This window comes from Alnus glutinosa, chromosome 2, assembly GCF_958979055.1.
Source record: "Alnus glutinosa chromosome 2, dhAlnGlut1.1, whole genome shotgun sequence".
NCBI classification, from domain to species: Eukaryota; Viridiplantae; Streptophyta; class Magnoliopsida; order Fagales; family Betulaceae; genus Alnus; species Alnus glutinosa.
The window spans coordinates 25186845-25199892 of NC_084887.1; the positions used below are offsets into that span (position 1 = coordinate 25186845).

Sequence of the window (13048 nt, forward strand, 5' to 3'; positions counted from 1 at the left end):
AATGTTGAATCTTATATTTACACTTTAAAATTAGCTTGCAATGAAAGGGTGTTTAAAAGCTTATATACACATAAGTAAAATTTCGCATAAGCCATGTAGGACTCTCAGAACCGTAACATACCATCACATTCCGCAACCAACGTCCACGACAGCCCATTTTATTGACATTGTAGTCTTTTCTCTTTTGACAGCTCCACTCACCTATTAGTATTCAATAACTTAACACTATGCCCACGCACGGTATCAAGACATTTTAATCCGGCCTATACAGACTTTAATTTATCAAAAATTATATGTAGCTCAACTAGTCATGTCCACACGGTTTCTCAAGAAAGTTGGCTTTGATTTTAATGGTAACAAGAAAAACGGGGAACAATGACAGCTGCATCTTTTTTTGTTTATCTAGAGGGGTTGTACAGAGAATGCATTTCAAGCATAATTACAATGCGAAGAAAAAGATGAGTTCAATGCATACAAATCACATCATACAATTAGACTTCAGAATAACCCCTCCCTCCCCTTCTAAAATGGTGAACTGATAAAAACATAATAATACGGTGGAATTGTAACCATAGAATACGGCCTAATCGTAACAATACATTTGTAAAACGTCTCAAACACCAAGGGAACACCAAGTATCATAAAACAATAACTTATCCAACCATTACTGGAGCCCTGCACGCATGCTTTCTAGAGAATGATCTGGTCTCAAAAATCGGGCACCTGGATTTCAGGAAGTGCAGGGTGTTGCAATTGGAGCGAAACCGAATTGCAATCAAAAGATTACGACTCCCAAGACCCTTCATTTATCCAAGAAAAGTTTCATACGGCTAGAGGCTCAAGAAAGGTCCCTGTGAAAAGCTCAGCTTTACATTCACTTCCTGACATTTGGTCCTCCAACTTCCAGCCACTTCCCAATGTAGTCATGCCCGGAACCCTTACGGATTTTGGTCTCTCTCCCCATTTGAATTTAGATCATTACGAGGGCTATCTGAATGAGAGAGGGAAAGGAAAATTAAGTTGTGAAAGACGTAATAGTGAACTATATGTAGCATTAGTCATCACTTATTTCCTAGCATATCAGAGATATGTTAGAAAACTAAGAGCCATTTAGTTCATCTTTGTTTACCCCTTTCTTCCCGGTTGAATAAAAACCTCAAAATGGAAAGCATCTTTGACAGACACCTTATTTTTCATTCTCCTTTCTGCAATCTTTTCTTTTCCTATCATCTTCTTGGATAAGTAATAAAGGGTGTAGACCTAGTTAGTATACAAGAGATGCAAAAAAAAAAGAAAAAAAAAAAAATCCTATAAATGAAAATGTTATTATACATAATACACATTCAGTAATAAAGCTTAAAACTATTGAAGGTTCATTTAATACCTCTCTCAGGCTAACATCAGCATGTGTTCTAATTTTCAGCTGGTTGTCTCCCCTTTTCGTTGGACTCAGATGAAATGCCCTGCTCAATACACTGTACAAAAATAATTATCAAGGAAAGGAATCAGAACAACATTCTGCTCCAGAAACAAAGAAAACCACTAACAATATGATCCAGGCTCATTTTAAGATAATCAGGAAATGAGAGGGAGACAAAAGGGAACTACATTGCACCAAGGAAACATAAAGCTCTAGGTTTTATGTAATATCCTAGTTAAGGAAACACACACACACACACACACAATGGAAACACCTAGCACAGCTAAAGAAAACCACTAATAATATAATGCAGGATCATTTTAAGATAATTATGATATGAGATGGAGACAAAAGGGAAACGCATTGCACCAAGAAAACATAAGCTTGGGGTTTTATGTAATATTGTAGCTAAGGAGACAAAAAGGAAACACACAAGTAAAACACCTAGCGGCTAGCACAGCTAAAGTATTGGTGAGGAGTTTGTTCCCACCTCCAGAGGAACTGAACTCTAAGCACATGGAATAAGGGAACTATATGAGTCAACCTACTCCCCCAGAATACAACTGCCAAATGAAGCCAATTAATTGCATAATAGGCAAAGAGCCCTGACCATCCAGTCTTGAACCTTCCACTCATAGATGAGGTCACCATCGCCTAAATACTTTTTGAACTTTTTTTTAGGCCCATCCCATAAATATATCTTTCAGCTCCCTTCAAATATTATTGGCTAACCTCGGATACATAATACATAGAATATGCCTCAAACTGGCCAAACAAATTCTAGATCTAAATAAAATGCGAAAATCCAGTCAGTGAGCAATTTAGCCCTGAAACTTGATGTACAGACAACCATGAAGTCAAACTGTTTTAGCACTACATTTAGTTTCAAGAATTATACATTTCATAGGTGGGTGAAGACACAAGGACTCAAGTTGTGTCTCTGTCACAACCTGTCTCATTTATCAAAACCTAAGTTATGCATTTGTACCATTCCCCAGTAATCATGTCATTTGAATCTCTTTGTTTATGAAGACAACACCAAAAAGCTGTCTTCAGAGCAGACAGCTGGGATCAAAAACCATATTTTCCAGGTGGAAAGAGCAATCAGATGGACAGAAGAGCTCAGTATCTTATAATATTAATGCAGCCATGGAATATCATCTTGCTGCCTTCAGACAAGCCAGCATCTTATAATATACCTGAAGAAGATAACCGTGCAGCCAATCCAGTGTTTGTGGGAATGCCGTTGGTGATATATTGACAACCGTCAAACCCTATTCCAAGAAAATGAAATAAAATTAGGTAGGAAAAATAATTAACACTTATCACCCAAAAAAATAATGACGAAAAAGACGGAAAGCAGCATTCTAAAACTCCTGATTACAAACAATTGGGAAGTTTGGGTATCCCTAAAAAAGAGTAACTATTATACAGAATCCTAAAATTATGAGGAAGGTGAAGCTCCTAGTTGCAGGCACTTTGAAATCCAGTAAGGAGAGATAACAGTGCTTTTAAGCTCACTGATATCAATGGCAAGAACATGCATTTAAAGAAAAACAAATCTCACACTGAGTAATACCCAACTGATCCAGCACTTTAACTATTCATTGTAGGATTAAAATTTCAATAATCGAAAAAGTAACTGATACACTAAACTATCATGAACTTGGACTCAATGATATCATGTCCCTTTGTAGCTGAACTTCACCGAACTTTTCCAAGTGAATTTAAGCTCACTGATCCAGCAATTCAACTTCTCATTGTAGGATTACAGTTGCAATAATTACATTTATCACTCATATACAACACTTTATCCTGAACCTGGGAGAAGCCCTGGGGTCAACAATTACTTCCTTTTCTCTCTTAGTCAACAATTTTAATTTCTTAGTACCTGGAAATATAAACTCCATGAAAAAATAAAAATAAAAAATAAAACCCTATATAAAAATCCAATAAATTAGAAATTCAAAAAAAAAAAATCCTTTTGACTTTGAAGTCGCAAACTTGACAGAATATATATATCTCAAACCCAAAACACCTGTCATCTCGTAAGCTAGAATCTCCAGTAAGATCTCAGCTATTCAAAATATCATGAATTTTAAACTATATTATATTTTTTGGAAAATATATTTCTCTAGACCTTATGTAATGGCACAAATGTAACTCCAGATCATGATCACATCTACTTGTTTAAGCTTTAAAAGATGAAATAAAAGGACAACTAAGGACTTATCAAACAAATGATTTGAAAGCCCTCTCCTCTGTCTTGCTCCATGCTTTATTGCAAAAAGCGGCACCAAACTGACAATAAAGACATACAATCTGATCTCGGCAATAATCCTCCTACCTTGTTTGGCCCAGAAAAACTTTTCAGTTTATTTTATATTCTAGGAACTATTTTTTTTTTTTGATAAGTCTTCTAGGAACTATTAACCAAGAATAGGACCACTTTCCCACTTTTTCTGCGAATCTGAATATACGAATTTGAATCTAAAAGCTTCATAAGCATGAGAGTTTAAGCCACAAAAGCATGATTCCACATCCTATTAATCCGTACACTCCAGTAAGGTGGTTCCAAGTAAAGATTTTGTGTTCTGGTCATGAATGCCATAAGTTCATGCTGTTCATTATTAAAAGATTATTCAACTATCCCAATACTGAATGAAAACTAGAAATTCAAAAGCTGATGTACGGTGAAAAGATATCTTTATGGAAATAAATTTCTGAAATTGTGATGTAGAATGAAACTTAAATAGTTCGAACAAGAATCTTTCATTTTTTTCCCTTTGTTTCCCTCTTTATATTGGTCATTGACCCTACAACCTTTAGATTAAATAAGTATGTTAAAGTATTAATTAAATGATTAAATTCAATCTTTTTAATCAGCTTGAACTTTTGGGATAACTGGTCATTTAACATGGTATCACAGTAGAGGTTCTAAGTTTGAACCATGACTTCACAGTTTACCTCTCATTTCAATTACTTGTTGAGGAAGAGTTTGAGCCTACACATAAGCGGAAGTACTAAAGTATTAATTAAATTATTAAATTTACTATTTCCTATAAGCTTAAGCTTTTGGAATAATTTGTAATTTAACAAAGCATCTAACTACCATAGCCACATAAACTTGTATTTTCCTCATGTTAATTGGATGCTTTAAATTATTGAAATCAAAAGTTGAAACCTGAAACAGCTTTCAGCATTTTCTACACTTAACAGATGAAAGGACAAGACTAAGCTTTAATTACATAAAAGGATGTTGCACCTCTCTTACCAAGCATCTCTAAAGTTAGTAAACACCCTAAAACTGTTAATCTGTTTATTTGAAGGTCCCTTAATATAATTAAGTCAGCTCTTAATTACTACTAAAGATGAAAGACAATGGAAAACCTGCTTGCTTCCTATTAACCAAAAGAAACAAACATGAATTGGCATACCTGTGACTTGAACGAGCAAAGATAGTCCTGAATGGTTTTTAAGTTGGTTATTAGCTTATCTTTATCCTGTAAAAAAATGAAGTATTTAGAAGAAAAGTATTAAAAAAAAAATCAGAAGAAAACTAATCTTGTTAAAGGCAATTCAGAATCAAACGAAGAAGTAATAAATAAAAGGAAATAAAATATGAGAAATGGACAGGTTCCAGATAATAGCATGCCTCATCATTGACCAAAACCAAAAGGGCCTTTTGCATACACATGGTTGGACTGCATTAATTAGTGCTATATCTTTAAATAATCAACCAATTTTGAAAAATTAGGGGTTCGTTTGATAAAACTTTTCAGAGGGTTCTTTTTACTTTTTGGTTGTCATGTGACATAAGGGTGGAAGTAGTTTTAGATGTTCTGTGAATACTTTGTTTGTGGAGTTTTTTGTTAATGCTTTTTCTTTTTGCTAGAAAGCAAAAATCTCTACTAAAAAGCATTGCCAACCTATATTCTAGTGGAGAAGCAAAACTTATTTGGTGTTCCCTAATCCAATTTTTGGATCAACTTTCCCAATCAACATATGCAGCCATTTCTAATCTAATTTTATCAGAAAAAGACTAATAAACACACACACACACACACACACACACACACACAAAAAAAAAAACACCAAAATTTCATGAAAGACATTCTATAGTATACAACTATGGCAATTCATGCTTCTTTATATCATATGCATTGTATTGGCTTTTCCCTTTCAAGAAATTTTAATATGATTTTCAACTGAAAACTCCTGACCATCCATTCCATATCATGCATAAGTATAACACATTTCTTTGACTTCTACAATTCTTCTTCTTCTTTTTTCTTTCCCCTCTTCTTCCTTTGCATGACCAACCACGTTTCTCTAATTAATTATTTGTTGAACCAGTTCTTTAACCAATTTCTTATTTCCAATACTTAACCATGTTTCCGTTACTTCATATGTCTGTTTTCTAAAAACATAGGGATCACCAGACTGTTGAAATTTCTGTCTCATCCTTTTTTAAAAAAAAATAAGTATTCTCTGCTCACACAAGTAGTTTTATGCTCAAAATAGTCAACCACGTCCCTTATACAATAAGGCACACATTCTGTTTACCAGTTGCCATTACCAAAGCAGGGCACCATTATGTTGCCAAGACTAGAATTTTGGGACAATGGCTTACTAGTGATTGACTCTTTCATATATTAGAAAGGGGGGAATGAAAGGCAGAAAAATTTGGGGAGGACAAAAGGGAGAAACCAAACTGCCTTCCCCACTTAATATAATGATTTGGATGCCAGCAAGCTCCTAAATTGCATAATTTAAATATATTTTGAAACTATTTCTTATTTATTATTTTTGTCAACTTTACTCTTTACAACTTTTCTATTAAGATTACATAACAGTAGAAAAACAAAGGACCTAATCTCTGTAACCCAGTTGAATTACATGAGATTTTGAGCTCTTTGCATGCAGCACCTTATTTCTTACATCACACTAAAATTACCCTTTTTAAACTCCTGTTTACATTTTCATGACCACATTGCGTTTATATATGGTAGTTAATAGTATAAACCATATTTCTATTTTCTTTATAGGTATATACTATTAACTACCATATATAAACGCAAGTATATAGAAGTTACAAAACTAGAAAAACTAGGCTAACAGATCCCCCCACCCCTCTCCCACCCAAAAAAAAATTCCACCCCCCCCCCCCCCCTCTCTCTCTCTCTCTCTCTCTCTCTCTCACACACACACACACACACACAAATGCCATGCTGAACCACATTTGACTTTTTCATCTTCTCTTTTCAATTGAATTTTTCTCAGACATGCATGCCCAATAATGCAGTGTATTCACCCTATATTACTTTACAGCTAAATAACGTACAACCTGATCCATATATTAAAAAATCTACTAAATAGGTACCAATATAAACTTCGCAATCATTAGTACCTGGACTAGACATTTATCCTTAAACATACGAGTCGAGATCCACTCCTCCAGTAATGCCTGCACATCTAACTTTGTTATATTTTCGCCGCTCTTGTTCTTATTTCTCAATTTTAAAAAACCTAGCTGAAGTTACATTATAGTATAATAAAAACCACAAAAAGTGCATAAAAACATGTCCACACCTTATGATCAAATTCAGACATCTTCAGAACTATAGGTACAATTATTGGTTCAGCACCAGACTTCTCCTTCCTAACAGCACTATTTCCACCAGTCTCTGTATCTTTAAGAGTTTCACCTGTGTGAGCAGAAAAGCAATCAGATAACGTTGCATCTTAGAAGTATTTCTTTTCACTCATTCATCATGCAAGTATACGCATACATGAGTCTGCAATCTCAGAAGGGATCTAAACAATTTTAAACATGACAGCAGAACCCAGAGCGTAAGTTGACCTTTGCTCCCAGATACATTTCCAGCTAGGTTGATAGACTCCAGTGTATCCGAGACTTTGCTCAGCTGATCAGCAGAACTCCCTTCTTCTGAGCTCACATGCCCAGGACAGTTGCTCTTTTTACTGTCATTTCCACAAACACTGCTAGAATTATTTTCAATCTCTGTCGCTGTACTATCATCACATGTCACAGATACATGATTAGCCTCTTTAGATTTTTCCAGCATGTTAGCAGGTGTCTTATTTTCGTCATCCATCAAATAAATGCTTGGATCTAAATGCATTCCCTGCCATTATGGTAAAAAACAATGTAAAAGGTCAATCATAAAATAAAACATACTATGGGAAAATGCTAATTATATCAAAACACCACAACAGGTGCACCCTTGGGGGGGGGGGGGGGGGGGGGGGGGGGGGAAGAAGGGGGTGAACAACTAGAGGATCCAAATAATTAAACAGTAAACACACCTCAATTATAATTGGCTTCCCATCTTTCATCGCTTTCTTCATATCACCAGCCAAACCTAGGAAGGAAATGCTATGCAAATCAATAACAAATACACTTGCTAGTACAATGACATAATTTCCCATGAAGAAGAGAGACACTCCATATGATGCTCTTAAGTACTTATAAAATCCTTACTATCTAATGGCATTTCAAAATCTATAGAAGGCAAATCACAAAAGCTAAATCATTTCTCTGGAAAAGTTCTCCGCATCTTAAAAGTATAACTGAAAGACTACCTTTACGGACAATTCTGCATTCTCTACAAAATTCAGTGATCAATTCCTCAGAGGAGCTGAAGTCTCGGGCCCATACAGGAGTAGATGCCAATGGTGCACTAAATCAGATATAAGAAGAGAATAAGCATTCTGATTCAGTCTCAAAAAGAAGAGGGGCAATAATAAGGCTCAGTTGTCAAAAGGAGTAATAAGGCTCACATTCAAATGAAAGGGGCAGTAATAAGGCTCAGTAAACTGTTAATATAACACATAATTTCAAGAAAGTATCTACCTCTGATGACACCCTACTTTATTTACCAGGGGATATATAACTTCCTACTACCAATCACTGAAGTAAAACAAGTGCAAAAACTAAGAGAGTATGGGTGGTATGATCCTCTGCTATGGTAAGATTCTTTCTTTTTCCATCCAAATACCAATTTATATTCTCAGGAGCTGGTGCATTAGGAATAGTTCAAGTAAAATGCAAAAAGAGCATCGCCAACAAGTAGGCCAAATCAATAAACATCACCAACAATAGGGCCATACTTTAATTCCATTTGTATCCACCAATCGCAAATGAAAAAACACATATGCTACAATAAAACTGTCCTAATAAGCATCACTCCACAGAGAATGATATCTAATGATATTTTCCAGTGTACTTAGGGACGCCTTTACGCTTTTGATGATATTTATTGATTACTTATCAAAGTCCACAGAGAGACAAAGGTCACTTGGTACTTTTTCAGCTGTGGATTTCCAGCCAGAAGGGCTCTTAGGATGGTCAACCATATAACCTCAGTAATAGGTTCCTGATGCATGAGAAGCATAAACGAAACGAAACAAAAAAAAAAAGGAGCGTCCTTATTGATTGTCTTTCTTCTACGTTTAGAGTTCTGAATTGTTCTGAGCAATAAGCTCCTACAATCCGAAATGGAAAATACGCGCAATGAGATTAAGCAAAGCAATAAATAAATTCAGGACTTACTCTGTCGCCGTTCGCAGCAATTCATACACCATATCTGTCTGTAACAATTAAGAAACACAGATGTTAAAAGGCATAATTATATAACCAAAAAAGAGTTATATATGAATGAGAAAGAGGCAGACTATCTCTACAAATATAAGAAAGGACCTGTAGGACATTCGGCAAATTTAGCCTTTGGGCCAGTTGGGTAGCAATGGTAGACTTTCCAACACAGGCAGTTCCACATACAAGAATTACCAATGGCACTCTTTGGTGGTGAAATCTGAAGGTGACAAGAAATACAACATTACTATAAAACAAAATAGTTAACATAAATGTAAATTTTCAAATAAATACAAAAATTTATTAAAAAATCTAAGGGACACAACCCAAGTACACAAAAATTCACAAGAAAAACCACATAAGCGAGAAAAGTAAATGTAAAGAATCTATAAGATCAAGCAACAAGGGAAAAGAGAAACAGGATGAAAGATGCCTTCTGATCAAGCAAGAATATTTAAACCCCTCAAAGGACAGCTTGTTTCCCAACCAAACACACTAACTCAAGGATTACAATGCTGCATTCCATGCTGGTTGCTTATGTCTACCACCAGAAACACCCATGCCACCTTATCCCTAAGCCTAGGTGCGGCAAAACCCAAGATAATTCAAAAGAGAACAACCAAACACAACAGCTCCCATACAACTGAGCAATGCAAAAGAAGGCAATTAACTGACTCCTCTACCCACTTCATGCAACATCAGTTCACATGAATGTGCTATTTCTTTATCCAGTTATCAGAAGTGAAGATTTCTGAAAACAGGCTGTACATGAGCCCAGCCCAAAGCCTATTAAACTCCAAACCAACCCTAGAGCCTACATGAAAAGGTGCATGTAGCAAATAGCCATTTAATAATATCATCTCCAAAAAGCTCCACTATTTCCAAACGAAGAAAGCTTGACAACAATAAAACATCAAACTAACAAACAAATCAATGAAACATATATCAACAAACAAACCAACAGAACGAGCATTAATTTATATGAAAAGCAGAATGAGGAATGAACTACTATGCAGCTAACTGTGAAGAGAACACTTAGTGAAAGAGGCCACTAGTAATCTGGAAAATATTGAGCGCTATCTTGAGAGAATGCTTGCTAACCTGGTCATCATCTTGTATCGACTAATGTACTCTTCCCCATAACCCCGCCGCTCCATAAGCTGCGCATCTTGACTTGTTAGAATACTCATGCAAATAACCCAATATCTACAAAAACTCAAGAAGTTTTCTACTTTTGACAACTGTTATTCCAATATACTCATATTCAGTAATGGCAACCAAACCTTCTCTCATCTAAGAAAAATCCCTTCTTTTCCACAACCAGTTGAGGACTAATTATGAACAAGTCAATATTTAATTTAAAATTGAAAAGATTGTAATAAAGAGCAGAATGTCAATCAAATTTTGTTTTCACATATCTTTGTGATTGATGCCGTCTCCTAGGATATTCTTTCATCCTGACCTGGTTCTGAGCATCGCCTAATATCTATCAATATAACAACCATACAACAAACAACACAACCCTGCAAAAGCTAGTTTGATGCAGCCAAGTATAAACCCAAAGCCACAACTCACACTTGGATCCAAGGAAAAAAATTATACGTCTGAGTTTAACTCAAAATCCATGAGATAGGGCACAAAACTCACTCACGGAAATGAGAGGAAAAAGCAATTTTCTAGAATGTGAATTCCTATCCTCTCAACCATATATAGCCACACAAACACATATCTATACACATACTTCTTAGAATACTTGTTCTTTAATTTTTTACCTTTTTCATAGTTTTCTTTTGTCAAAAAAAGTTTCCCCCTTCCCCATTTGTTTCAAAATCAAAAGTCAAATCTAAAACCTGAACACTGAAACCCTTGGATAACAACTATGATGAGAACGCTCAAAATAAAGGCGGTGCTAAACTTAATGGAGGCAATTATGGTGTTAATTTATTGAAAATGTACAAATACAGCATTGCAACAGAGATGAATTTTGTTTCACAAAGCTCACAAACCAGGCACATCAACTCAAAGACAATAAAGGAATATGTTCAAATGGAGAGCTGCAACACATAAAGCATAGGCGGGCCATCGGATGTGGTTTTCATAGGGCAAGGTGAGGCCATTTTCACATGCAACCGAATTCGCTGTTGCAAGCAAAAGAAAAAACTGCATGTGTACACCACTTAAACATTCAGCACTGTAGGATGTTTTACTTACATTACATTAAGAAGTTGTGACCTAGTTTTAAAAACGAACCATTGGACTTTCATATGAACCCCTGGAAGAGCATATAGATCCAACTAATACCCCATAACATTTTAAATCATTAATAGTGGTATTCCAATCTTACAATAAGGAAATAAAGGTAAGACCAAATTAATGGGTTACTGATATTAGCTATTCTAGAAAGGGAGCAGATCCCATGATGGAAAAGAAACTTTGGTAACTTATATGAAAACAATCACATCAGCCTTCAACCAAAGTACCTTGAACTTCATATTTGAAGCTCTAAAGTTGCATACAACTTAACAATGCCCTAGGAGCCTAACTTCTAAGTTGCACACTGAACTTATCCATGAGCTTACTGCCAGAAACATCATAGTGATATGTAATTCAGATTCCCATGTACATCGAAAGCTTCGAAAAGAATAAGGAAAGCAAATATCATAAGGAAAAACAGAACCCTGAAATGCAGGGAGTCAGTTAAGTAGTACAGATAGCATACCTTAAACAGATTAGCTTCCAAATCAGACTGGGAGCTGCAACATAACACAACATGCAAGTGAAACCTTTAGCTAAATCTGGATAAAAGAAGCAAAAAACAAAACAAAGAAGGGAAAGGCGGCATACACATCTAGAAGGCTGTTGTCAATGAGCAGCTTCTTGAGTTCAAGAGCAATTTTGATAGCTACATGATTTGGAATCTGCAACCAGCAAGTAGTAAAAAACAACCCCGAAATTCCAGTTGCAATGGCTTCTTCTTAATTTAGATTGCAGAATGCAAACAACAGGCATAATTATCCCAAGCAGAGGTAAATTGAACGAGACAAGTGCATTGCAACATATTCACTATCAACATGACGTGATATTGACTTTGAACATCTCTAAAGGATGCTAAACACACAAAATAATACAAAATAAAAGTGTGATATTGATTTCAAACAGCTCTAAAGGATGCTAAACGCAGAGAAAAAAATAATAATAAGATTGGCTTGGGAGTGAATTCGAGACCTTAGTGACAGTTAACATTCTGCTGAGCAAGAATCTGGATAGAACGTAGTAGTGATCCGCATTTTCACCCAACCACACCTTTACCTATAACAACAGAGAACCAAAAAAAAAAAAAGTTTAAAAATCAGTCCATACCAAGTTAAAGAACTAAAAGAGTATACAAGTCAAAGAATCGATCAATTTGTGATTGGTTGCCGAGAAAACCAAAGGAGAGAAACAAGAAAACCTTGACGAAGTCATATTTGGAGGAAGCATTTCGGGAAGAGAATCTGATGGTAGGTAAGGAGGAATCTTTCTCAGTGTCTTCTCCGCTCTTAGGGCTCGAAACTGCTATTCCCTTCCCCTTCATCTCTCGCTCGCTCCGAAAATACAACACAAAGCTCTCTCTCTGTCTCTCGTCCCACTCAAACTCCCATGGTTTTGCCACTTCTATGAGTCTCACTATGACGATGGTTAATTAATGAGATTTTCTAGAAACAAGGAAAAAATAAATTAGAGAGAGAGTATTGAGATTCTTTGTTAGAAAAATGTCTCGTTTTTTCAATTATTTTATCTTAAATATTTATTTTTAATAATTAATTAATATAAATGTAATCACGGAAATATTTTTATGAGATGTGTTTAGTATCTTTTTGAGCATTTAAATATTTATTTTTTGAACATTTTTTTTTGAATATATGCTCTCATAGATTCAATAGTAAATTTATAAAGAAAAATGATAGATTTACAACACCACAATAACAACTGCACAACACCCCCTCACATGGAGTGGGGCACTGTGTGTT

General features: G+C 35.4%; 1 protein-coding gene across 4 annotated transcripts; it reads right to left on the reverse strand.

The window, feature by feature from the left end:
- Positions 1-423: 423 nt before the first annotated feature.
- Positions 424-12763, reverse strand: LOC133861945 (uncharacterized). Of its 4 annotated transcripts, none has more exons than XR_009899093.1 (17): positions 12490-12758; positions 12264-12347; positions 11883-11956; positions 11758-11791; positions 10140-10198; positions 9144-9258; positions 8997-9034; positions 8027-8124; positions 7751-7806; positions 7284-7569; positions 7013-7128; positions 6831-6887; positions 4858-4923; positions 2620-2694; positions 1385-1475; positions 1130-1230; positions 424-991 (listed from the first exon to the last, which is right to left on the reverse strand). XR_009899093.1 is itself a non-coding variant. In XM_062297777.1 (16 exons), exons 1-15 carry the CDS (start codon positions 12610-12612, stop codon positions 1413-1415), a joined length of 1344 nt encoding a protein of 447 aa, XP_062153761.1. In that variant the 5' UTR covers positions 12613-12757; the 3' UTR covers positions 424-991; positions 1385-1412. The 4 variants fall into 4 exon arrangements, 1 of the variants encoding a protein (XP_062153761.1); XR_009899092.1 differs by having other exon boundaries at positions 1130-1260; XM_062297777.1 differs by lacking the exon at positions 1130-1230 and having other exon boundaries at positions 12490-12757.
- Between the last annotated feature and the right edge of the window lie 285 nt (positions 12764-13048).